Source organism: Tachypleus tridentatus, chromosome 2 (genome assembly GCF_004210375.1).
Source record: "Tachypleus tridentatus isolate NWPU-2018 chromosome 2, ASM421037v1, whole genome shotgun sequence".
In the NCBI taxonomy this organism is placed as follows: Eukaryota; Metazoa; Arthropoda; class Merostomata; order Xiphosura; family Limulidae; genus Tachypleus; species Tachypleus tridentatus.
This window is the reverse complement of record NC_134826.1, coordinates 128,933,443-128,960,900: the sequence shown is the minus strand read 5'-3', so window position 1 is coordinate 128,960,900 and position 27,458 is coordinate 128,933,443. Positions and strand designations below refer to the sequence as shown.

Genomic DNA, 27,458 nt, shown 5'->3' with positions numbered 1-27,458 from the left:
AACAATCTCGTGCAAAAACTAACGACCGTGTGTAACCCTTACGAGAATGCCTACACATGACTTGTAACGTGAGCACTCAGCTTTGAGTAAAACAAACAATCTAAGATTCAAAATACCGTATATTTGGTTTAAAAATAAATTTGATTTCTAATGTTTTGTATATTTTTTGAAAATCTACGTTTTTTTTATTATTATAGTGGGCATAAGAGTTTCGAATATTTTTCTTTGAGTATTGGAAAATTTTCTATCAAAGTCTCGACAATATTATAAGTGGATAAAATTGAATGAATTAAAAATGTAAGTTTACAAATTACTCCCAGTCTGTCCCTCGATAATTTGCTGGTTTTTTTTTTAAATAATAATAATAAAAGAGAGATACTAAACTTAATTTTGTAACACAACCATAGTACTCATATCACCTGAACAGTTTATTTAACCTTCTCACAATGTTTGGTGTCAAATGGTGTTCTATTCTTGCATAAAAACAGTAAATTATTTCTAGGTTTTTAGACGCATAACTGTACTAGTGGTTAACTGCGCTACATCATCGCGGGTATCGAGCCCCATTTCTTGTTTCACTTGGCTTATGTTAATGTAAGTTACAAGTATAATCTAAGGGACTCATGAGAGTAGCAGAAACAGAAAAAAAAAAATACAGGTACCTAAAAGCCCTTCAAGACTAAAAGAAATAGAATGCATGCTTTTACTACACACTGCTCAGATTACTGTTGCACACAGTAAATATACAATGAACGTTTTCAAAGATCAACTTGATAAAACCTTTACAAACAACCAATTTGAATAACGCTGTATAAGAACCAATTAGAAGGTCTAACTTCTCAGGAAGCTGTCACTGAAAAGGCACCAGGCTTGATGAAATTTGATTAGTCATGTTGCTAACTTAACTGTATATACAATTCAGTGTTCGCCATTAAACTACCCTTGGGGACGTTCGACATATTAAATATCATGCTTATTCTATAAAGCGACATGTTTAACCGTAATACAACAGAAGATGGTGTACTGCTAATTTTTGTTTTTCATTTTGCACAAAGCTACACCAGAGCTATCTGGGCTAGCCGTCCCTAATTTAACAGTGTAAGACTAGAGGGAATGCAGCTAGTCATCACTCCCCACCGTCAACTCTTGGGCTACACGTTTACTAACGAATAGTCGCATTATAACGCCCCCACGGCTGAAAGGGCAAGCCGTTTGGTGTAATGAGGATTCGAACCCGTGAGCCTCAGATTACGAGTCGAGTGCTCTAACCACCTGGTCATGCCGGGCCCGACGAAATATGTAGTTGTTCAGTTAGAGACCATGAACTGAACAGTATGTTGAATGTAGTGTTCAGAAATGTTGACAGTGGTTTGCTGAGACAAATTTTACTTAACGACGAAGCGACATATTTACACCGAGTAGTACGACAGATAGTAACCACTCAATGTTTGCCATACACTAAAATTATATGTTCACATATAGTACGACAGATAGTAACCACTCAATGTTTGCCATACACTAAAATTATATGTTTACATATAGTACGACAGATAGTAACCACTCAATGTTTGCCATACACTAAAATTATATGTTTACATATAGTACGACAGCACCTGGTGAATTACTTAGTAGATTATTGAAACTCGATCTAATGTTAGTATAAATGTAACCGGTGAACAGATCATGAGGACAACAAGTTGACGAAAACATTATTATCACTTTATACACTCATAATCACTAAAGTTTAGAGGGTACCCTAACAGTCTTTTGGTTTGCTTTGGTTTGTTTTGAACTTCGCGTAAAGCTAAGCGAGGACTATCTGCGCTAACCGTTTATAATTTAGCAGTGAAAGACTAGAAGGAAAGCAGCTAGTCATCACCATCTACCGCCAACTCTTCAGCTGCTCTATTACCACGAAGAGTGGGATTGGCCGTCACAATATAACGCCCCAACAGCTGAAAGGGCGACCATGTTTGGTGTAACGAGGATTCGAATTCACGACCCTCAGATTACGAGTCGAGTGCCTTAACCACCAGGCCATGCCGGGCCACCTAACAGTTTAGTAAAACGCAGGAGGTTAGCTTTTGTTCCAGGTAAATCGTATACAATGTTTAGTGTCGGGTTTCTTACGTCTAGATTAAAAGATTCAAAGCAAGGAATCTCATTAAAGACCTGAAGGGTTATTTTACACTGTCTAAAATACTGTATACATGTATAAACACTGGATAATTTTGATAATTCATTTTATTCAAGGATCTAGGAAAATTGGATTAGGAATATCAAAACTGCAATGTAAACCGTAATGCTTTAATGTTTTGAAGACAGATAAACATTTATATTAATACGTTTCCTTAATCTAACTGGATGGTAAACATTTGCTAGGTATTCTAATTAAGCAAAAAAACAACAAAAAACACGCTAAATTATCTCGTTTAATTAAAGAAATTATCATAATGAAGTATATTACAACGACAACAATACTACAGAAGATAAAACATCAGTTTTAATACAGAAATGATATATTTTCTTTCATTGAAGTTGCACATAAAATGGAGGTTTTCAAGTCATTTGTATTTTGAACAAACTTGTGTTTATTAAGAACAGCTTATAATTGTCCTTGTCTGAAATTTTGAGTGCTCTAAAGTAGAACTATTGTTTCTTACATCAGTTATCAAAGAGCTGAGTAGCTTTGTCGCCAGGAAAAATAAAACAGAGAAAACATCCAGAGAAATTAGTGTTGCTAGGGGCATAGACAACCGTGTATCGAAAGATATGACAAGTTGTTTGCGAGCTGTCACTATTCTTTTCTATATTAAATAATGATATATTTTAATATAGCTACACAATAGATAAGGAAATAAGTTTATCGAATGCTGCGTTACACAACCCAGAAAGATGAATCTTAGAAACAACAACGACAAAATCACTTTAAAAACACGTGATTCATATGCTTAGGTTTTATTGAGCATTTTATATTTCTCCAAATTCACCATTATTTAGCAAGTTTATGAAAACTAGAAGATAAATAAACAATACCATACTTTTCAAAAAAAACGGAATCAGTATAAACTATAGAGTAAACAAATAGATTTGCAAGCTAGTAAGACAAATTATTAGTTTTTTAATGCTACTTCCTCATTGGTTAAATATTTATTAGATACATTTTCTTGCGATGATATATTATATTGTTAGCTTAATATATGGATGAAGAAAGAAGTTAAATCCATTATGATTCTTGAGTCTTGCAAGATCTTAATGGAATTATGGCCGAAACCATGGCTAACAACGACAATACCCAAATGGCGAACCAACAAATTCTAATAATTATAAGAATAGTATTTTAAACTAGTTATATTCCTTAATGGGTTAATATTTGTCTTAGTTTATGCGGAGAGCTTGATCTGGTTAGAAGTTAATGATAATTATTATATTTGCAAGGCGTAAGGAGTTTAATAAAGTAATGTCCGAACATTTAACACAGAAAGTGCATCATCATTGTCTTTGTAGAAGGCTTTAATGACTAAAACATGTTGTAGGACATATATAAAAATGTTCAAACAAGTAAAAGAAACTAACCAAACTCAAACTCCACTTTTTCATATCATTAATCAAATAAACCCTTATGAAGATGTGTCTGAGGAGCACAATAGGTATATAGTGTGCTTTATGAGTTTAAAAAAAAGGCAATAGTGCAGGAGAAACTACATGAAACATTCAAGATGTTTATGGTGCAGAGTCTCTCAATGAAAGAAAATGTTGAAGGTGGTTTCAGAAGTTCAGATCAGTTGACTACAGCTTAAGTGATACGTCACGTTCAGGTCGTCCTGTTGAGTTTAATGATGACTTGCTGCTGGCTGCACTTGATGAAGATTATGCTGTAACAGCTAAAGAACTAGCACAGAAGCTTAATTCAACCAATTCAACAGTTTACCGTCATCTGCAACAACTTGAAAAGGTGTCAAAACTTGGAAAATTTGTCCCCCATGATTTTGATTTGACAGAAGCCAGGCTTAGAGCAAGAGTGAACATTTGCACTTCTTTGCACTCTCGTAACTCACCTGTTTTGGACAGATGACAAATGGATATTTTATAACCATGCTAAGTGTCGCAGACAATGGCTCAGTGCAGGTAACCTTGTTAAAGCAAGCCCAAAATGGACCTCCACCCTAGGAAAGCCTTGTTAAGCGTTTGGTGAAATATTGTCGGTGTGATCCACTTTGAGTTACTACCACTAAATGTAACGATTACATCAGACTTCTATTGTCAACAGTTAGAGCGTTTGAATGTTGCACTTAAAGAAAAGAGGCCTACTTTGATAAATCTTAAAGCTATTTTGTTACACCAGGATAACGCACGGCCCCATACAGTAAGGATCACATCTGTAAAGATTGAAGAGCTAGACTGGGAAAAACATCTCCACATCCTCCTTATTCTCCAGATCTTTCTCAATCTGATTATCATCTATTCCGAAGTTTGCAGAACTCTCTTAATGGAAAAGAGCTTGGAACATATGAAGATGTCAAAACTACATTCTTTTCCTTCAAACCCTGAGAATTTTATAGAAGTGGCATTCAGAAGCTTGTGAATCCTTGGTAGGAAGTAATTAATAATAATGCAACATACATTATTGATTGAATAACATTAAAATCATTTGAAATCATTTCTCTTTTTTTGAACCTAAAATGGGACATCACTTCAGAGATGACCTGATACTTGAAGTAGGCTTCTCATCATTACGAATATAACTTTGTGTAATTTAGATTGCTCAAACAGATTGATATGTTAAGTTGAATACAAAAAGCCATTCTTTGTCCAGATCCAGGTTGTGCGTAAACTAGAAATATTTTTTTTTCTGATTTACAGTTGACACTAAAATAAAGCTTCCATATCATTCTCTTCTAAATAATTAATGTATCTGTTTCACCAGACAAGAGTTCACTGTTAAAATATAATCGATAATATGTATATATATTAATATATCAAAGTTTAACAATTAAACATTCCATCAGATTACTAACTGTGCTCTTCTCATTGAACGTGTACTAAAGGAAAGTGATCAACAAGTCATATTTAAAAAAAAACAGACTTCCGATAAGAAACGTCTGCAAATTTGGAAAAATATTTTATAAATTATACATTCTCAAGAGAAAACAAAGAATCACCAAGACTGGTCGTACAGTAAGCGAGTGGAATTTAATACTTATAAAGTTTCATATATTTTGGTTGTTTTAGCTTAAATTATCCGTGTAGTTTTCAATGTTTTATACAGCATTTTTACTTGTGGTCAGCATAAGCAAGTTATAAAAAGTTGTACTGTGATAGAATTATTAAAATATGATAAATTTGTGTAATACTTCTGGGAAGAATTTCTGTCAAAATTTCAAATATTTTTGCTATCGTTACTGTGACTATGTTCTTACGATTTGAATGTAAAATTATTGTTAAAAAATCTCTATAAAAACTGTCATCGTGAAACTTGAAAACACAGGAAACTAAAATTACAATCACATTCTGAGAAATGTGCTCGAAGTAGTCTATTAGATTCAAATCAAGTGCCAGCATTTTATGGTTATTGTTTGCTTTCATATTAGCATTTTCTTTCTTCAGAATTTCATTAATTCGTCAAGTTTTTAAAAGTTGAAATTTTACTGACTATTTGAGACTTTTTTTTTTCAAAGAGTTCATCTAACTGAAGAAGCAAACATTAAAATAAACCCCAACAGTTTGTTTGTTTCAGAACTTCGCGCAAAGCTACACGAGAACATCCTTTCCAGCTGTAAGAATAAAGGAAAGAAAGATTATGGAAAGTCATCCACCGCCAATTCTTGGGCAACTACAATCGAATACTCAATTTTTTTCGCCACTTTTATAATACACTGAGAGCCATTTTTATAGCGTACTCACAGCCCAAAAAATGTGAAACTATTTTTTGCTGCAACGGGAAACAAACAAATCAAGTAAATTAAAATTGCAGAAAAAACAAATTAACCTTATAAAAATTATAACCCAAACAGTCATGTGGGTAGATACGACCCTAATCTAAAACTTTCCTTCGAATCCCCGTCGCACCAAACATGCTCGTCCTTTCAGCCGTGTGAACGTTATAATGTTCAGTCAATCCCACTATTCGTTGGTAAAAGAGTATACCAAGAGTTGGCGGTGAGTGGTGATGACTAGCTGCCTTCCCTCTAGCCATACACTGCTAAATTAGGGACGGCTAGCACAGACAGCCCTTGTGTAGCGATGCGCGAAATTCACAAACAAACAAACTAAAACTTTCCAAAACTTACAACTACAAACACTGATCAAGATTAAAACATGAATAGACACACAATTAAGGAAGCTACTATGGGCAAGGCTAAATAAATTGCCATATGTCACACAATAATAAACTGATGATATTGCACTGGGTCATAATGACCGAAGTCTTGAATGTCACATTGACATCGCAGCATCGGCTCGAACGCACCACTTCTCAGATTTGAGCATTTTTATACTTGGAGAAATAACGTAACTTAAAGAGTCATCTGGTGGGATACACTGAATATTTAATTGTCTGTTTTCGTGTGTTACAAATTTGAAAAAGTAAACAACTTGCTAGTTCAAAAATAATATTTCTTTTGATTATCCTTAGATAGTTAGTGCAACTTGTTGTAGATATTAATCTCATCTTTAACTTTCATTTATCATCCAACTATTGCTTAAAATGGGTAACAATAAAATGTCAAAGTCTGAAGAAAAAAATAACATTCTTTATGGATAATTATGATATTGGTAAATGAGCATAAGATTTGTTTCAAGTTTCCGATTATACCACTAAACGATTTATCAACGAATTGAAATGTAATTAACTTTGGTTCAGATTTTATATCAGCTTCATTTCAAAGTTTAGATCTATCACAATTACATTAGGCCTGGTGATTAGGGTGCTCCATACCCAATTTGCACGTCAAGGGTTCGAATCCACGTGAACTGCGGAAGCGTTAAAATGTTTTGGCCAATCACACTATTCAGTGCTACAAGTACAAGAGTAGCCTAAGAGTTGTTTGTTCCTAATGGAAGCTAACTGCCTTCCTTCTAGCATTTCACTGCTACATGAGGGCATAGGTGGCCCAACCCGGTAAACTCTGCCCGAGAATCACCCATAATGATGCATTAACATCTAGAGTGCTCAAATAGTCGCAAGTGACTACGGGAATAAAAAAAAAAAGTTACATTTTAAATATTGTGTACCTAGGTTTGTTTGTTGTTAAGCAAAAAGTTACACAATTGGCTATCTGTGTTATTTTCACCACATTGTTGGAATGATAAGCTTTCAGAAGTACCACCAGGGAAGACAACATTTAGGATCTACGGTTAAGATATCGACTAGTGTTTAAAACGGTTTTTGTACTACTTGACATTGCAATGTATATATGTTTTGTTACAGCAAATACACATCAGGCTAACTTGCTGTGCACACCGAGAGGAATCGAACTCCTGATTTTAGCGTTGTAAATCCGAAGACTTACTGCTGTCGTACCTGGAGACGACGTCGCAGTGTTGCTAGGGTATGTTATATTTCAACTTAAGAATATATCTGTGAGAAATATCCAATCATTTACCTTCCCCAATTTATTACTATAAATAGGGGTGGAACCAACTTCTTCTTAGTGAGAAGCTTGAGATGAATTGACAACAACAACAAACAGATGGGGACCACACGTGGGAACATATACTGTAGTATTTAGGAAGTTTGTTTTTGAATTTCGCGCAAAGCTACACGAGGGAAGACAGCTAGTCATCACCACCCCTTACCAACTCTTGGGCCACTCTTTTACCAACGAATAGTAAGATTGACAGTCACATTATAACGCCCCAACGGCTGAATGGGTGATCATGTTTGGTGCGACAGAGATTCAAACCAGCGACCTTCAGATTACGAGCCGAGTGCCTTAACCACCTGGCCATTATTAAGGAAGTGAACCAACTTTAACAGTAAGCAGTTAAACGTGTGTCAAACAACACCCATTTCTTAAAAAGAACTAAAACCTTTGGACAACTGGAACAGTGAGTGCGCGCTTTTAGAGTGACGACGCAATTTCGCTATTCGATCAGACAGCAATAGCGCAGGAGTTGGCGGAGAGCATTTTTCACTTACTGCCTTACCCTCTGCCCAATAGTTTAAAATTACAAAAGGCAATGCGCAGATAGTGCTTTTTTTTATCTTGAACTTGACATAAAATCTTCAACATGGAGAGGTTTAGAAAGAATTGGCAAAACAATCTCTTCTCTCTTACTGTAATTTTTTATTTGCATATTTCAGGTTTTAATCGTCCACACTGGACACTGTTCCAACTTAATGGACACAGAATATATTTTGTTTTGATACATCCGAAGACGAAATACAATTGCCATTTTACTAACGTTTTAATCAATACACATTTTAATTGCAAGTTTGATGCCTGGGGTGCACTAATTACGCTACAAAAACGCCCCTTCTGCATGTTTCACGAAGTGAAAATTAATTTAGTACAGCGTAGTCGACTCAGTTTTGTCTTTCTTTGTTTAAAGGGAGTGATTTTACTTTAACGTAGCTGTCTGTTTTAATTTTCGCTAGCATCTATAAAATAAAATACATTACAAAATGAAAGAATGTGGGAAGAAAAGGAAGGCAAGTTTATTAATATCATTTGTTTAATACTTATCCAACGCCTTTTAACTTCTTAAGAATCTAGTTTATGGTGTGTGTGTTTTTAGTTCGTTATTTACAGTTGTCCCACGCTAGTACAGCGGTATGTCTTCGGATTTACAACGCTACCATCTGGGGTTCGATTCCCCTGGGTGGGCTTAGCAGATAGCCACATGTGGCTTTGCTATAAGAAAACACATACACATTACTCTGGGACAGATTGAGTTATTTTTAACGTGACATTTTGTTTCTGGTTAATGAAATATACCCTCAATCTTGAGATTTTCCAACGAAAGAAATTGTATACGATATTTGTTTATTGTGTTTGTCTTTAAAAAATAATTTTATACACGATTAAAAAAAATTCATATTTTCATCGAAATTATCATTGCCATAACCTTTGATTTTTTTTCTCAATATTTTACAAATCAGTTTTTATTCGTACTTGAACACAAAGACGCTCGTGATCTATGGTTTCCAACATGGATATCAAAATTCTCATTATTTATTCCGTAGCCTGTTATTAAAATTTAGGCTAATTTGTCCTTGTGACATTTTTGTTACATCATTTCATACTAGTCGATATTCGCTATATCACATAGTATTGTTGTTTTATGATTTGAAGATAGAATAAAAACTCAAGATAAAATTGTTTCATAAAATGTTTTAAGACGCTTTAGTTTCTAATAAGTGTATTTTAAATTAATGTCAGCTTTATCAAGCTAACTATACAATGTTAGTTTTAACGGAATGATCCTGCTTGTTTGTATAGAGGAACTATTGCACTAAGGTTTCACTCAGTGACTGTACAGTGTTAGTTTTAACGCAATGCTCCTGTTTGTTTCTATAGTTGAACTATTGTACTAAGGTCTTTTACAGTGACTTACAGTGTTAGTTTTAGTTATAAGGTGTGTGTGGTGGTTTATCTTGACTGGGAAGGGAAGCGTAAAAAGTGGATTATAAATAAAAAAATTGTACAGGACAACCAATAAAGATAAAACTAATTACTTTAGTTAAGACTAAATACTTCTAATTAAAGATAAAAACAAGACATATTCAGATACTTACTTTATTTATATGTTACTTCTATCCTCCTGTCTTTTTGATTGAATAAATTTATTATACCTTCACAGAAAGTATCAGTCTTTATTTCCTTAATAAGGTTTTCTTCAATCGCGATTAAGGTTAAAATTGTAAGTCTTTCTTGTCGTTATTTCTGGTGTAGCTATATATTATTTTTAAATGAGAGAAAAACGCTCAGCTGAGGCAATGGTGACTAGAAAAGTCAAGGTTAACTCAGACAACTTTGTAAGTTAGTGTAAGGCTACATCTAACTAGCATTTCACAAACAATAAAGTAATTCATTCACTGGTTGTCCTTTCAAATCAGTGTCAGCGTTAAAACCAAAAGTTCACTTTGTGCTTTAGTACATTTATTTTATGTTGATTATTTAGTTGGAATTCAATCCATGATTTACCAAATATAACTAGGCCTAGAGTTGAAAATATATGACTGGAGGAATTTTCATGTCTTTTAACTGTTATATGTATGTTATTTAAATCATCAGATCCGCTTGAGTTCCATCTCCACATTCATTGTTAAATAATAAACACGGCCAACAGAAAATCTTCTGCAAGTTAGGACAAGCAATTAATCAAGATATGTTTTGTTCTTACAGTCAGGGTTAGATCTGGCATCGATCTACCATTTCTGATGATGCTTTCTTTATCACACACTCTTTGTACCAAACTTGTTCACTAATAAGCTTTCAATAATACAGTTACAATTTTTCCCATTATCTTTTGAATCCATATTCAAATCTGAAGAGTGACACTTCACCAGAAATTTATGGATACAAAAAATAAAAGTATTATTTAATACAATGCCCAAAACATCTGCACATCACGTGACATCAGAGAAGTAACAGACAGCCACGAGCACAAGGTGCAGGTAGTAAAAAAACAAAATTTTCCAAATATTGCAAGAATATTAACTATAACTTATTGTTTCTTATTATATTTGATTTGCCTATCGTACATTTCAATTTATAAAATGGAAATTATGAAATTCGAACTTATTTATAAGTTATCTATTTCACTTACATTTTGTGTGATTTAAATAATTTAATATATAGACTATAATTTGTCAATAACTTTCAACTATGCGTGTATTTTGAAGTAAGATAAACTGGTGATTGCTTCCTTTATGTCATAGAAGAGGCCAATATGATTTTCAAGATACGTTGTTATCGTTTTAAATACAATTATGAATTGGAAATTTTTATTCAGAAAATTGTTCATGTAAGAAGCATTTAATAATTAAAAGAATACATTACGTAACAAAAATGTTTTATAGAAATAAAGCATTTTCTAGTAGTAAAAAAATACCTAAAATCAACTAAAAAAAGAAGTGTTTTGCGAATTGTAGACCAGATTCTTCCCAACAGTGTTTTCGCCATACAAGGTGATTACTGATAATGTATGGTATAGTAGAGTGCTTCGGTATGAATCACAAGTTCATAACGTCGTATTTAACTGATACTTAAAAAAGTATTTAACACATACCGAGGAAGCACTGCTTCCCAAGCTTCCACGGACCACACGCCTTTGATATAGATTTACATATATGAGTTTAGTATCAGGATAATTTAATTTGATTTCTAATACTTAACAAAAAGAATTAAAAATTATATAAAGAAAAAATACGTTACCAGTTCAAGGCTGTTTTAATCTGCTTGAAAATGTATCTGCGGACTCATAATGTCAGAAACCGAGTTTTGATACCCAAGATGGACAGAACACAGATAGCACTTTGTGCTTAACTAAAAACAAAAGCTTCCATCTCTCTCTCTCTATTTATATATCCAGATGGTTAAGACACTCGACTCGTAATCCGAGGGTTGCGAGTTCGAATCTCCATCACCATCAGATATGCTCGCCCTTTCATCCGTGAGTGTTATAATTTCATGGTTAATCCCACTATTCGTTGGTAAAAGAGTAGCCCAAGAGTTGGCGGTGGGTGGTGATGACTAGCTGCCTTCCCTGTAATCTTACACTGCTAAATTAGGGAAGGCTAGCGCAGATAGCCCTAGTGTAGCTTTGCGCGAAATTCGAAAACAAACATAAATCTATGGAATTTCAAGTGTAATGGCATAGATTTATGTTTGTCATGAGGTAATGAATTATTTTATACAACGCTGTTCTAAATTGCATAAAACTAACAATTTTGTATCGCGGCTTTACAACGCTGTACTTTCTTTAAATATAATTAACTTGATATTGTATATTTAGTTTACGTAATATTTTCAATAATAACTCAGTAAAAATATTCATTCAGTGTAATTTCTTACACGCCTGCCTTTGGTTGCAAGATTCATATATCTGGTGTTTCAGTTAAAGAAACGTGTTAATTGTCTTAAATAATGCTCTTATTTCTTCACTATATTTATTATATTCTATTTAGGTCTTTCTTAGTTCAATTAAATAAGAAGTTTTACATTATGAAAATATTAACGTGATTAAAAGAGATTACAACTAATAAACTAATAAACACTGGTTTGGCAACACAAGCTTTATAAGAGTGAATATACAAAAAAAACATTTTATCCGGTAGGGGGCTGACCACGTCTTAGTGGTTCACGTCCTTTTATCTTAAAATAAAACATTACGCTTCGCACTTTACAACTGTTGGTGTGCTATAAGAATTACAGTTAAATCACACTATTCGGTCTGACTAGTGGGTGGTGTTAACTAGCTGCCTTCCTTATAATCTATCATTTTAAAACAACGGGCAGCTGGCGTAAATAGTTCTGGTGTAGCCTTGCGCGAAATTCAACAAAATAAACAATTCCCCAGACAAAAATGTGTTTATTACTCAATATTTCACTTTATGGGTTCTTTAAAATCTAGGCCTGGTATGACAGAGTGGCTAGGGCTCGCATGCTGCAGATCACGGTTTTGAAATATGGCGCCGAAAATGCGCACTCTTTTAGCTGTATCGTTAGAATATGTAGCCCAAGAATTAGGAAAGGTAGCAGGTAGCTTTAATAAAACAAATAACCTTTTGAAGCTAAAACGTATAAAAACAGCAACGTTTGTTGTATATAGTTCCTAAAGAACCCTAAAGGGAAAGAAATACCGATTTTTGTAATACACAAAGTTGTCCAAGGTGAGGAATCAAACCTCAGATTTTACTGTTGCACGTTTGTAAATATACCACGCTGCTTCAGCGGGGGGACAGAAATATTAAACATTAAACAATCTGAAAAAAGAAGTCGATAATGCACTTACCTTTTGGCATTTCACGTAAGAAGCTACAATTAGCGTTCCATAAAATTAAGAACATAAGTTTTCATATTGACATTTTTCTGAATATTTTTTTCGAAAAATAATTTTTTGCTAGTAAATGAATAAGTCGTTCTTTGTCTTCAAGGCCTAAAGCCTCTAATTATTTATAAGCTGACGCAAATAAAACAACAGGCTATATGTTGCTTGTAACTTGTTCACTGAGTTTGAACACGTTTTATAAAGTCAAGTTTATTTATTAAATATCTAACATACCTAACTACTGTTTTTTTCCTAACTCTATTACTTCACTTTTTGTTTGTTTACCTGTAGAGTTTTGTGTAAACTTACTCGAGAACTACTTGCGCTAATTGTCCTTACCTTTAAAGTGCTAGGCTCCAAGAAAGGCAGCTAGTCAACACCAGTCATCATCAACTCAGTATTTACCAACAAATATTGGGATTGACGGTCAAATTTTAATGCCTCATGGCCGAAAGGTTGGGCATGTTCTGTGACGGGATTCTAACATATATTTTATAATAAACCCATTAACCTTTCCATTACACAACGGTTTACAATTTACTGGTTATGTTTCATCTAAACGTGTAAAACTAATAATATATTTATTGAACTATAAGGTCGGTACATAACGTTTTAATCTACGTTTACAGTTCTTCTAAATCCCACTTACTTTTATATTACAACATTTAGTACATGATTTATTTTCAGTAAGTTAACATTACATTACAAAAGTACTTCACTTTCTCACAAGATACACATTTCGTATGTTTGTAGATTGTTAACCATAAAAATTAGTCAATAGGCTTCTAGTGTTGACCGGAACAACATATTTTAATAACAATAACGACACAAGACAAAAGTGTAACTCCAGACGTCGCGTAGGGTTCTTAGCTTTAAAAAAACAAGGAACATTATAGTGCAAATTACCTGCTTTATACAAGGAGATTGAAGATTTGGCAGATTCTAAAATGCTTTAATACTGTTGCAAACGCAAAGCATATCCTAGTTTCAAAAGCTAAGTAACTTACTTATGTACTAAACGATTTAGTGACTGAACTAACTGTTCCACAACACTACTTTTCTCTTACAATTAAATTACTTAAATAGCAGTACGTATGATTATTCCGTTTAAACTACTTTATTAGTTTGAAGAAAAACTATTCTTACTGGTCATCCATTTCTAAGATCATATATAACCCTAAAACGCAAAATATTCAAAACTATTTTATTTTCGACTAACACGATCGAAACACATTTCTTGCTAGCAAGTGTGACGCATGTTTATTTGAATTTCGTTGTAATGTTTTATGAATTATCTTTATATTCACAGATTTCATATCACAGCCTGATGCTGAGAATTCTTATCTCATTATCAGCGTGTCTCTGAAGAAAAGTTACACTTACAATTTCAGGCGTCGTTACGTATGTAATAATATTCTGTCTCTACTTTGTTGCTGTTTAGCTAAGATAGCAAGTGAAAAATACCACTCTTGTTGAATAAGAGCAGTGTTGTATATTAGGCTTACCTGCTCGCTTCCAAGTGTGCAACTCATGAACTTCTTCCATTCACCCAAGCTGGAATTCCGCGTGTTTCTGTCGCCTTTAACAACTTTTCCGAATTCTACCGTCACAGGCAAGGCTGTAACAATGTTACCTTTTTTATTTCGAAATCGAACTTGTTCAGAAGCAGACAGAGAAAGCATTGTGATAAAAAAAAATATATTTCGCTCGGGCTTCGTTACTGACCAACTTCTCTTCTTCGCAGTATTACAGCTCTGTTCGTTTCGTCTGTGATACTCAGCTATTAGGACACCAATATTTATAGACTTCTGGAATACTAGGGAAGGTAGTGCCGTCTAGCGTTACGATATGTAATGAGACTCGAAGCAATAACTTCGTGGAGAATACTAATTATTAAATACAAAAATTTTGAAATGAAATCGTCATGTCAATGGTAATAAAATACTCACAAGGGAAGCTTTTGTTAAACATATTTGTCAATGAATATTTTCATCAATAAACGTGGAAAGACTACAACTTACACATAACGTGTCTGAAATAAAATATATATTTTTTATAGCTTCAGAGTTTGTTACACTAGAGGGAAGAAAGGTAATCAACAGTCAACAAGACCAACCACAAGTTGTTGTGCTACTCTTGTGAGATCGAATAAAACAAAGCTACTTGACCGCTACTGTTACAATGTAACAACATCTTCAAAGTTCTAAGGGCGATTTTAGCGGCAAGGGATAACAAACTTTGAACTCTTGTATCTATAGTTTGGTACGCTAACCATAAGGTCATACCCGTTCCACGATATCAAAAATTCAAAATGTTCAAATATTTAAAAAAATAATTACATGTTATTTTACATTCACAGCTATCGATCTATTTAATTATGTGTATCATTGTTTCACGTCTAGCTAATAATTACTTGAAATCTACTTGTCTGTTTTGATTAATTTCAGTAAGCGAGTTGTTTTATTTTTGTTTTACATCTTCATCTGATAATCCTAGTTTTTATTTTTATTATGTAGAAAAATGTAGTTTGAAAAAACGAAGCCGTATTTATTTAATCATTCTAGTAGTTTTGTGCTTTTAGTGAAAAAAAAACTTTTGGTTCATTTAAGGTAAAATAAAAATCGTATTTTTAAGTCCGTTTACCGTGTTACATATAATATTAAAAACGTAGCCATCCGTTCCACCAGCTGTACTCTGAGGGACCTTTCAAATAAGTGCAGTTTTTGTATGTAATCGAGCAAAACAATACACTTGTAGGGAATTAAAGTGCTCATTAAATAATGTGAAGGATTCAGCCTATCTGTTTAAAATATTAATTAAATAATGAAAAAAATTCAGCCTGGCCTGTCTGTTTAAAATATTAACTAAATAACGAGAAAGATTCAATTTATCTGTTTAAAATGTTAATTTAATGATGTGAAGAATCCATTCTATCTGTTTGAAATATTAATTAAATAATGAGAAATAGTCAGTCTATCTGTTTAAAATATCAATTAAATAATGAAAAATCCAGCCTGTCTGTTTAAAATATTAACTAAATAATGAGAAAGATTCAATTTATCTGTTTAAAATGTTAATTAAATGATGTGAAGAATCCATTCTATCTGTTTGAAATATTAATTAAATAATGAAAAATAGTCAGTCTATCTGTTTAAAATATTAATTAAATAATGAGAAAGATTTAACCTATTTGTTTAAAATATTAATTGAATAATGAGAGAGATTCAGCCTGTCTGTTTAAAATATTAATCAAATAATGTGAAGGATCTGCCTGTTTGTTCAAAATATTAATTAAATAACTGGAAAGATTAAGCTTATCTGTTTAAAATATTAATTAAATAATGGGAGAGATTCAGCCTATCTGTTTAAAATATTATTTAAACAATAAGCAAACCCACCCTATCTGTTTGAAATATTAATTTAACTGATGTGAAGGATTTAGTCTATATGTTTAAAATATTAATTACGTAATATGAAAGATCCAGCCTGTCTGTTTGAAATATTAATCTCTTATTTGGACTCTCCGATGAAACCTTCTTCTGTTTCTTTGTTTGTCTCTGTTTTGTTTTCAGGGCAAAGCTACATAGAGGCTGTCTACCTACTGCGGAAAATTAACCCCAGTGAGCTTCTTACTGCTATCCTACGGGGAACCATCTTATAGCTAAAACAATTTAGGCAGACTTTGCTAATTAAAAATATCAAAACAATAATACTGAATTTTTATTTGTTAATCGTCTCGGGTGTAGCCCAATGTCTACCGTGAACAAATAGTGAATTGGAAGGTTCCTGGTTATCGGTTCGTTGCTGCAGAAATGCACTTCGGGATCATAATGCCATGAAAGAATCACAGCAAACCAATTCCTTTTATAAGTTAGACAGTAGCAATGCAAGAACTGGTGAACTACAGACTAGCTTCCTTCCCACTAGTCTATCAAGTCAATATTATGAATGACTGTGTGAAGATATCCTTTTGTGTGGTTTTGTGCAACAATTTCTTTGTCCCCTCTCCGTTTCGACAACAGCTGTTGTTAATTTACCTCCTAATTCGTTAGACATTTTGCCACAATAGTACAATAAACAGAGGTTACTCTGTTCACAATCAAACGTTATTAGCACTGTGTTTTATTCTTCAAATAAAATCGATAGTGTTTAATATCTCATATTAAACCCACTTGATGTGGGTGTGTTTTCTGTATCATTTGGTAAAAGACAAATTCCTAAGGATCTTTTTAAAGATAGTTAAATGTTTTAACACTACAGAAGGTAATCTCACACTTGTACCTTTAGAAGATTATTCATAGTGTTAAAACTCGTTTGAAGCTAGACTTCTTTTAATTTTGAAGTTACTTGTTAAATACGTATTGGTATTTAAGAAAGAGAGTGAGTGCCGACGTATTAACAAATACAGAGAATATAATAAAGAATCAAGTCTATGAGTATTTCGACAACAGCTACAAACAACAAAAACGAACTTGTACATATTTCACTTGTCATATGTATATTGCCTTGTCAGAACCATCTGGACATTTCTGATCACGTGAAATAATTTACCTCTAAGTGCACTCGGTTTGTGAATTAAACCATTCAACACCAAATGTTTTGAATGAAAAAAGATATTGTGAAGTATGGACAATCGACATAGGCCCAGCATAGCCAGGTGGTTAAGGCACTCGATTAGTAATCTGAGGGTCGCAAGTTCGAATCCCCGTCATACCAAACATGCTTGCCCTTTCAGCCGTACGGGCGTTATAAGTTGGTGGTCAATACCACTATTAGTTGGCATACCAAACATGCTTGCCCTTTCAGCCGTACGGGCGTTATAAGTTGGCGGTCAATACCACTATTAGTTGGTAAAAGAGTAGCCCTAGAGTTGGCGGTGGGTTGTGATGACTAGCTACCTTCTCTAATCAGACACTACTAAATTAGGGGACGGCTAGTGCAGATAGCCCTAGTGTAGCTTTGTACGAAATTCAAAACAAACCAAATCAGTAAGCATTTCAGATGTCTAGGCTGGTTGAAAGGTCTGTTGAGTGTATGAAACATCCATTTGTTAAAGTTTTAATGGAAAGTTTGCTTGTCTATTGTTAAGTACAAAACCACATAATGGGCTAACTGCGGTGTTCTTATCATGGGTACCAAAACTCGGGTTTTAGCATTATAAGCCTTCATGACACTTATCGAGGAGCCACTAGGAAACATGACACAGTGCAGGTTATGATTCGAGTTTAATATGGTGAAATGTTAATGTTAATCTATTAGCATGCTGTTCTTCAATGTGGATACTTTGGAAGGGCTGCGACACTCAGGTTGTACGTTATCTCAAGAATGTTAGGAATCGTTTAGTTTGAAGTAAAGGTTCCTATCTATTAGAGCTATTTAATCAGATTCAAAGTGATAGCATGATATTTGTCCAGATGTAAAGACGTAAGCAGTTTAAATACGATTGTCAGTTGTAAAAAAAACGTAAGATCAAAATATGCCTAAATACCCTTTGGATATCAAAGGATCTCAAATGAATACGTTTCAAAGACAACGATTAAGTTTTGTATCTGTTAGAATAACGTATTTTTCAGCACAATAACCCTTTTTGGCCACAAAGTACGTACAACAGATGTTTAGCTTTAAAGCAGCAATATCAACATCTTGAATAAATTTCCAGATATTTTTATTAGGGTACTTTAATTAATTAATGAGAAGAGTGGATTTCTGTTTAAATTATTTCTATGATTGAGCAACAAGCATGAAAACAGAGAGCTTAATGTTTATAAGTAGAGTATTTTACTCGCTTATCGAAAAAAGAAGAAAGCAACGCAAATGAAAATATTAGATCTGTTAGAGTTTTAGAGCTGGCGAGATAATTACGTATTAATCTTATCAAGTGGATCAGAGAGGACAAAGTTTTTCGGATAAGATTAAAACATTTAGTGCATACAAACATCATAGAAATAAAAATTTCATTTTAAGAGGATTTCTTGGAATAAATGTATTCTTTATTATGAATTTCATATGGCAAGTGAAATTTTATTGCAATAAGTAACTGAAAGCTTTAAATGATTTATCGCATTGTACACTTTACAGACACTTTTTTTATATAGGTTTGTACTTTGTCTCGAATTGTCTATATTAATACATATATTTCGCTCTTTTCCCAAAAAAATATACGAAAAGATTGAGGAAAAAATTGAAGAACAGTAATATTAAATACTTACATGCCAATATTTACATACAGCCTATTGTATGTCTACGTAGCTACTTGTATAATCTATTGAAATATAACACAGTTTATTACCGTCTGTTTTTTGTCTATGTAACTACTTATATAATGTATATAAGCATGATAGTACTGTATTTTCAATGTCCATGTAACTACTTATATAATGTATATAAGCATGATAGTACTATATTTTCAATGTCCATGTAACTACTTATATAATACATATCATACTATAATAGAACTCTTGCTTAAATGATATTTGAAAAACGTTTTATTACGCGCTGTGTAACCTTCAACTTCGCGAACGTTTTATCCTGTGTGCATGTAGATTTGCAATAGGAACCACAATTTTCCCGTTTCGCTTCCGTTTCCCGTCACGGAGAACTTTAGTTTTCTCCATTCGAATGTACAGAACAAAACTGAGCAGCTGAATTTTCTGCGCGTAGTGAAACAAATCGAAGTTGAAGAGGTCACATGCAGATTCGACATTTACAGAGTTATAAAGCGATGAATAACGTCAGAAGCAGCTCTGTATTATCAGTTTTTCAGTTATTTACCGAGTATTCAAGCGAAAAGCTATCATTTGTTGCCAAAAATTGAGAAAAAAAACTCGGAAAATGTTATCGAAGCGGAGTTATTTGTTTACAAACCCGCAGTGTATAGATATGACGTCATGAATACGTCATACGTGGATCTAATTGTTTTTTCCACGAATTACAGAGTGAAAAGCGATGAATGGCATTATTACCATTAATTACAAAAGAAAGAAAGAATTCAACAGAGATTACTACACAAGGCTGCAAATTGCTCATAGCTATCCAACTGCTGACACCCCAAGTGAGCACTGGCGCTATGGGTTGTATGTCCTTGTAGCTACTTATACATTCTATTCAAATATAATATTACTGTCTGTTGTATGACCTTGTAACTACTTCGCGGTAGGTGGATGGATTTTTATCAAGAATGGTATGGAGATTCATTAGGTCCATGCGGGGGAACATACAAATTTTCTGTTTTGCATTTGTAATTTGGGAGTTTTATTGGCCTTTTTCGGTTTTTATCTCGCCTATTTTGGTAGATCTTCACCAAACTAAGTATGGATGTTTACTTGATTTACGGGGAGATACATGTAAACTTTCGGTTTTGCGATTTTCATGGACTTTTTTTTTTTTAGTTTTTTACTTCTACTTTGTCTCTTGTTGGCGGATCGCTAACAAATTTGTGTTTTGCAGTTCTTATGACCGTATTTTACAAATACATACTGGGGAAGCAATTTTTGTGTCCCGCGATAACCGTTCATTAATCATGGACTTACATTACTCCAGATACTACTAAGATATAAAAAGAGAGCGTCTTAACATTTTGAAACGTGAATTTTTGCCTGCAAACTTACTTTTGAGTCAATATGTCACCACGCTGCACTCCTGGTGATCAGAATGTGAACTATTTTTAATAACATGTTTCTGTTTTATAATTAACTCTTCTGTATGTGCTTTCACTAATAATTTTTCTTCTGTTTCTTTGGTGACTAAAACCTGAATTGTAATTACAAATGTTTTTAGCTTTCTCGTCTTACCACATTCATAGACAATAATGAATTATAAGACAGTAAAAGTTTATAAGACGTTCATACTTAACATTACTTGATTATCGGAATGTCATGTAATTTTTCCTACACATTTTTTATTGCATTTTGCTGTTGTTTATATCCTCTATGTTTTACTTACGTACCTCAGCCTGATAAACAGTTACATTTTTCTTCAAAACTTATATTCATTTCTTAAGGTCGATTTAAAAATACGTTTGCTTATTCATTGGGGACCGGCATGGCCAAGTGTGTTAAGGCGTTCGACTCGTAATCCGAGGGTCGTGGGTTCGAATCCCGGTCGCATCAAACATGCTCGCCCTTTCAGCCGTGGGGGCATTATAATGTGACGGTTAATCCCACTATTCGTTGGTAAAAGAGTAGCCCAAGAGTTGGCAGTGGGTGGTGATGACTAGTTGCCTTCCCTCTAGTCTTATACTGCTAAATTAGGAACGGCTAGCGCAGATAGCCCTCGAGTAGCTTTGCGCGAAATATAAACAAAACAAACTTATTCGTTGTTTGTAAAAAATCTTAGTAATCTGATAATACGTTCATTTAAAAGTGTAAAATTCTACACCATAAAAGGTACATAATACGTTTGTTGATGAATTGTATTGTTATATTCCATGTATGTATACAAGAACGCACAATAAAATGAAACAAATAAACAAGCTAAATTTGTAGAAGTAAAAGATATTGGCAAAATTAGATATATTTTTGGCTTCGTACTCATTACTGGCCAAAATAAAGCTGTGAATAAATTTTACAACAATAAATTTATTAAAACATTAAATTATAGACGAATTTTTCAGGAGGTGGAGAATAAAGTTTGGCCAAAAAAACAGGTCCGTAAAAAATTAGCAAATGCACAAAGAACACAAAAAATGAAGTAACTTTCACCTAAACAGTTGTGCATGACGTCCAAAGATCAGGGCCACGTAAACCAAAAGTGGGATAAAAAGTTTAGTTAACAAATGGAAGCCTTACTTATAGTCTATGGGTCAGATAAGGTCGCCGTTATCATTTTGGAAGAAAACATTTCATAATGTTTTGTTTTTTAATGAAGGCTAACATCATGGAATCAATGTTATACATTGTAGACTTTTATAAAATTCGGCATTCTCTAGAAACCACTGTTATCTTAAACGCACCCCTTGACCTTTTTGTACTAAACGATGTCAAATAAGAAAATTTGAGCAGTTTATATGTTTGTCTTGTTCTTCTGTTTTGGAGTCAGATTACAACTTTCTGCTGTTTTAACTCCTTTTAATATAGGTTTTCATCAGTTCGATTTTTTTTTACAAACTTGGCTCAGTATTGCATGAAATTCTTGAAAAAATAAAAGTATGTTGTTTTTCAAAGTGTTTGAAACTCCAATTATTTAAAACATAAGTAATTGTAAACTAAAACTATATTCAAGTTTTATTCTTTTTTTTTTTTTTTGGTCTATACGCTGAAACATTTTGATAAAACTGCTTAATTGTATCAAAATATAGAATTAAAACAGACTTACATTTAATACTAGATAAACTATGCTTACACGTCATTGGTTACCCACGTGTTATCATACTAAGATCTAATCACTATTTAATCAAATTCATATCTTTGCTCTTCTTCGTCTTCATTGCCACCTGTATGAAGGTGTCTTCATCACCAGACTTGCGACACTTGCGCATGTCGGTGCACTTCATATTGTTTACTGCAACCTTCTGATTGCAGGACCGTGAACATAAACATAAGAGTAGCTGTGACACAGAAACAAGTACTGCATTTTCACTTTTCCAATAAATCATTAATTCCATGCCACATGTTTTGTTTTGTTATCGTCGCTTAAAACCAATCTTTTAAATAAGATACTTTTTTGTTAAAAATACCTACAGTTAAACTAAAACATCCATTTGTGACAGTTAAATAGTGACAAAATGGCAAACCGTTGTATATGGTTTTACTTAGATAAGATTCGAGATTTCTGATGCGGGCAACGTTCGTTTTGATTTAAGAGAACTGGGTGTTAATGGTTGTCTTTATCAGTACTGCAACATATGATGTTTTTGTTAAGTTGGTGCTGACCGTTATCAGATTTTGACATAACTGTTTATATCCTACAAATCTATAATTATAAAAGACAAAGTTATAACATATCAATAGACGTTATCTTACACTGATCCCAGCTTTTACGACAATCTTCTATACACCGTAATTGAATAGTGTGCGTCTGCAATTTTCTTAGCCTGTTTCTCTAGTCAAATCTTATGGCGTATTTTAATAAGAATGTTCAAACAAAGATGAAGCAAGAGTTAAAAAAAAGTAAAAATGACTATCCTGTAAATATTATTATTCTGTTGTTAGAGTTCACGACCCAGTCTGTAACTCTAAGGATCATAAAATTATACTTTTGTGGTTTAACAGAGAACTTAACTATAAATTGGTACCCGAAAATATGTTTTCGGATGAGGTTTCGTTGAAAACAGATCGTCTCCAGAAAGCAAAATAGTGCGTCAGTAAAATGGGTTGGCAATCTTTTGGGATCAGTTAGATTTACATTCATTCTTCCATTCTAAAGTCCCCGACTCGTACAGCGGCAAGTCTACAAATTTACGACGTTAAAATCAGGGGTTCGATTCACTTCGGCGAACTTAGCAAATAGCCCGATGTGGCTTTGATATAAGGAAATACAGACTCCATTCTAAATAATGTAGGAAAAGGCACTGGGAAAGATTTACTTTTCAACCTTATTATTTTTTGTTTTTGAATTTCGCGCAAAGCTACTCGAGGGCTATCTGCGCTAGCCGTCCTAATTTAGTAACGTAATACTAGAGGGAAGGCAGCTAGTCATCACCACCCACAGCCAACTCTTGATCCACTCTTTTGTCAACGAATAGTGGGATTGATCGTCACATTATAACGTCCCACAGCTAAAAGGGCGAGCATGTTTGGCATGAAGGAGATGCGAACACGCAACCCCAGATTACGTGTCGCACGCCTTAATCACTTGGCCATGCCGGGCCTTCAACCTTATTACAATTTATTGTTTGTATAAGGGAATTTCAACATTTGTATTATTCCGCTAAAATTATATAATTTGGGTCTGTAATTTATTTTTTCTGTTCTGTATAATTCATATATGTTGTAGGAATCGTGAAAAAATTTCAGTTAATACCTGACGACTATTTGAACAATAAGAAATTTATTTGAAACATTAATATGGAATATTTTAAAAGAAAAAAAACAATGATATATTAAATACCCTACTTGATAAAAAAAATCATTTCAAAGTGGCATAGAAGATGTCTATCATACAAAAATGAATAGGTGTTGTAGTACGATCTTCTTCCATGGCCAAGCGTGTTAAGACGTTCAACTCGTAATCCGAGGGTCGCGGGTTCGAATCCCGGTCACACCAAACATTCTCGCCCTTTCAGACGTGGGGTCGTTATAAAGTTACGGTCAATCCCACTATTCGTTGGTAAAAGAGTAGCCCAAGAGTTGGCGCTGGGTGGTGATGACTAGCTGCCTTCTCTCTAGTCTTACACTGCTAAACTAGGGATGGCTAGCGCACATTGCCCTCGAGTAGCTTTGCGCGAAATTCAAAACAAACAATTCTCCATTATGGCACTAGTGGCCCCATTTTTCCTCATCATGAACTATTATATCCATTCTGTTATTTTCACAGAATAATATTTTAAATAAAGTATTAAAATTTTATATTACACAATAAATAGTTCTACTTGCCAGGAATGGTTTAAAATTTGTAAATTATAGTTAAACCTAACACGACAGCATACACTTAGTTTCTAAAACTGTGCAACTTGCAAGAGTACGATGTTATTTACTTCTTTATTGACTTCAGTGGAAAAATTGTACGATAATTACTAATTAGTTAGTTATTTTTTTATAAAAACTTCTATTTCACTGCACCTCAAATACATTTTTTAAAAAATTAGGGTTTTATGCCTAACAGAAAGTGCTTATTTAAGTACACCTACAGGTTTTTGTTTTTCTTCACTTTCTTCTCAATCGCGGAATTAAATAAGTTTACAATTTAATTTAACTAAGACTTCATCCGCCAGGGGTTTTTACTAGTCAAGGACAATTACCCTGGCTATTAATAACAACTTTCAAACAGCCGCAGGTGGACTAAACATGTTAAACATTTTCTGTATTAAGAAACTTTTCTTCAGGATTTAAATCGAATAAACGGCTTGTTAACTGATCGATAGTACAGCTAAGATATAAACTTATTTTCATTATATTTTTGTATGTTTGTCAAAATAGTGAGATGAGTTTTATTTTGCATCAACATTCTTTACTAGCCGTCCATAATTTAGCAGTGTAAGACTAGAGGGTAAGTAACTAGTCGTCACCACCTACCGCCAACTCTTGGACTACTCTTTTACCAACGCAACATTATAATGCTCCCACGGCTGAAATAGAGAGCATTTTTGGTTTGGGGATTTGTTTCCCCGACTCTCAGATTACGAGTCGAACACCCTAACCACTTGTCCATGGGGGGCTGACATTGTAACAAAAAATATAATACAGAATGCTTGTATTCATCATGTGCCTAACATGACCTCGAAAATTCTCGAAATTGTATATCTTTTCTTTCGAATTTAAAAACATTTTGACGATTTATAAAGTATGCAATAAAATTTATGTTACAAATAATTTTTATTATTATTATATTAAAAACCAAAATATCAATATTGAAATAAAGCTAATAACATTATTTCCAGAAGTTTTTATAAAGAAGCATATAATTTATGTACCATACATTTTAATACCATAAAAATATATTTTAAACTATTAAGAAAACTATCTGTTTATGTGAATATTAATTGTTCCTCTGATGGAAAATTTATTAACTGAGAGGGCCCTGCATAGCCAGGTGGGTTAAGGCGTGCGACTCGTAATCTGAGGGTCGCGGGTTCGCATCCCCGTCGCACCAAACACACTTGCCCTTTCAGTCATGTGGGCGTTATAATGTGGTAAAAAAGTAGCAAGTTGGCGGTGGGTGGTGATAACTAGTTGCCTTCCCTCTAGTCTTACACTGCTAAATTAGGGACGGCTAGCACAGATAGCCCTCGAATAGCTTTGCGCGAAATTCAAAAAACAAACAAAACTATTAACTGAGAATGTTCGATGGACCTTCAACCAAACACAAGTTTGAGTTGTTGTTGTTTTTTTAACAGTAGAAGAATGAAAAAAAAACAGAAATCATTTACTGAGTTTTGTTGGACTTATTAGAGTAGGGTGACTTTTCTTGGGAGAAATCTTTTGATGAACGTTCAGAGCATTTATGAAACTATCAATTTCCTTCCAACACCATCACTGGAGGCATCATTACCAACACACCAGATGGAGTGGTGCTGGATAATCCTGTTTGCTTCGGAAAACATAATTTAGATTTATGATAATTATCAACTTCGAGTGTCGTTAACGATGCATATTTCTTCAACAACCCCTAACTTTAAAGAGTAATGGAATAAAAACATGAAACCCCTGAAACACAGGTTCGTCCAATAAAAATTTAATATAATATTAGTAATTTCCTTGAGCACGAAAAATCATCTACCTGGAATGTTCTGAACAGCAGAGGCTACTTTACTTTGCTTATAATGTTTTATTCATTCTCTAACTTGCATAATGTTCTGTGGTTTACATAGAAATTACCAGCAGACGGCGTTGTAATGGGCAGAGGCGGTGAGATCTACAACAGTTTGAAAACACGCTTTCGATTAATGTTATATTTTACGTTTCTGGTGATTTAAATGGTAAAATTTAATACAGGCAGTGAGCGGAACAGTTTCAGGATGCACACTCTCTGATATTGATGGATTTCTATGACTATGAAAACATGGATGATACAACTGAAATACGCAACAACACCAATTTAAAGATCCACTATATTCTACATTTTCAGTTCGGTTCTTTTGAATTAAATCAATCTAGTTGCAAAGATGTATAACTTTGAAATTTGAACTTTAATGCGAGGATGTTTCTTTCGTTCGTGTTTTACGTTTCTGACTTGAAATTTTAATTGCAAATACCAAATTTTGTGGAAAGTGCACATTTTATTATTTAAAAAGTATACGACATATGCAACTACACATGTTCTAAAGTCATAAGGCTCGGCATGGCCAAGTGTGCCAAGGCGTTCGACTCGTAATCCAAGGGTCGCGGGTTCGAATCTCGGTCGCACCAAACATTCTCGCCCTTTCAGCCGTGGGGGCGTTATAATGTGACGGTCAATCCCACTATTCGTTGGTAAAAGAGTAGCCCAAGAGTTAGCGGTGGGTGGTGATGACTGCTATCTTCCCTCTAGTCTTACATCGCTAAATTAGGGACGGCTAGCGCAGAGAGCCCTCCAGTAGCTTTGTGCAAAATTCAAAACGAACAATCTAAAGTCATAACGTTTAGGTTTACTCAGATTATGTACCTGAATATATGTTTTGTTTGAAGTTACTGATATCGAACTTAAGTTGTCACGTAATAGTGAGTCCTACCTCAAGATACTAGTTTTTTGACAATAACAACGACAATAGTTTTACAAAATAGTTTTTCATTTGACTGTATTTTTTCTGGCTTTTTACGAAGCGTTTCTTTAGGTAGGACTAACTGTTACGTGACAACTCTGTTTCATTACCAACTAATGTGACAAAA

General features: G+C 33.8%; 1 protein-coding gene across 3 annotated transcripts in view; it reads right to left on the bottom strand.

Moving 5' to 3' along the window:
* The window catches only part of LOC143245092 (uncharacterized), a 91,153-nt gene extending 76,392 nt beyond the window's left edge, over nucleotides 1-14,761 (bottom strand). For all 3 annotated transcript variants that reach the window (XM_076490964.1, XM_076490965.1, XM_076490966.1), the window contains exon 1: nucleotides 14,502-14,761. In XM_076490964.1, coding sequence (XP_076347079.1) covers nucleotides 14,502-14,678 — 177 coding nt within the window. In that variant the 5' untranslated portion in view covers nucleotides 14,679-14,761. The remainder of the gene's footprint in view (nucleotides 1-14,501) is intronic.
* Nucleotides 14,762-27,458: the final 12,697 nt, after the last annotated feature.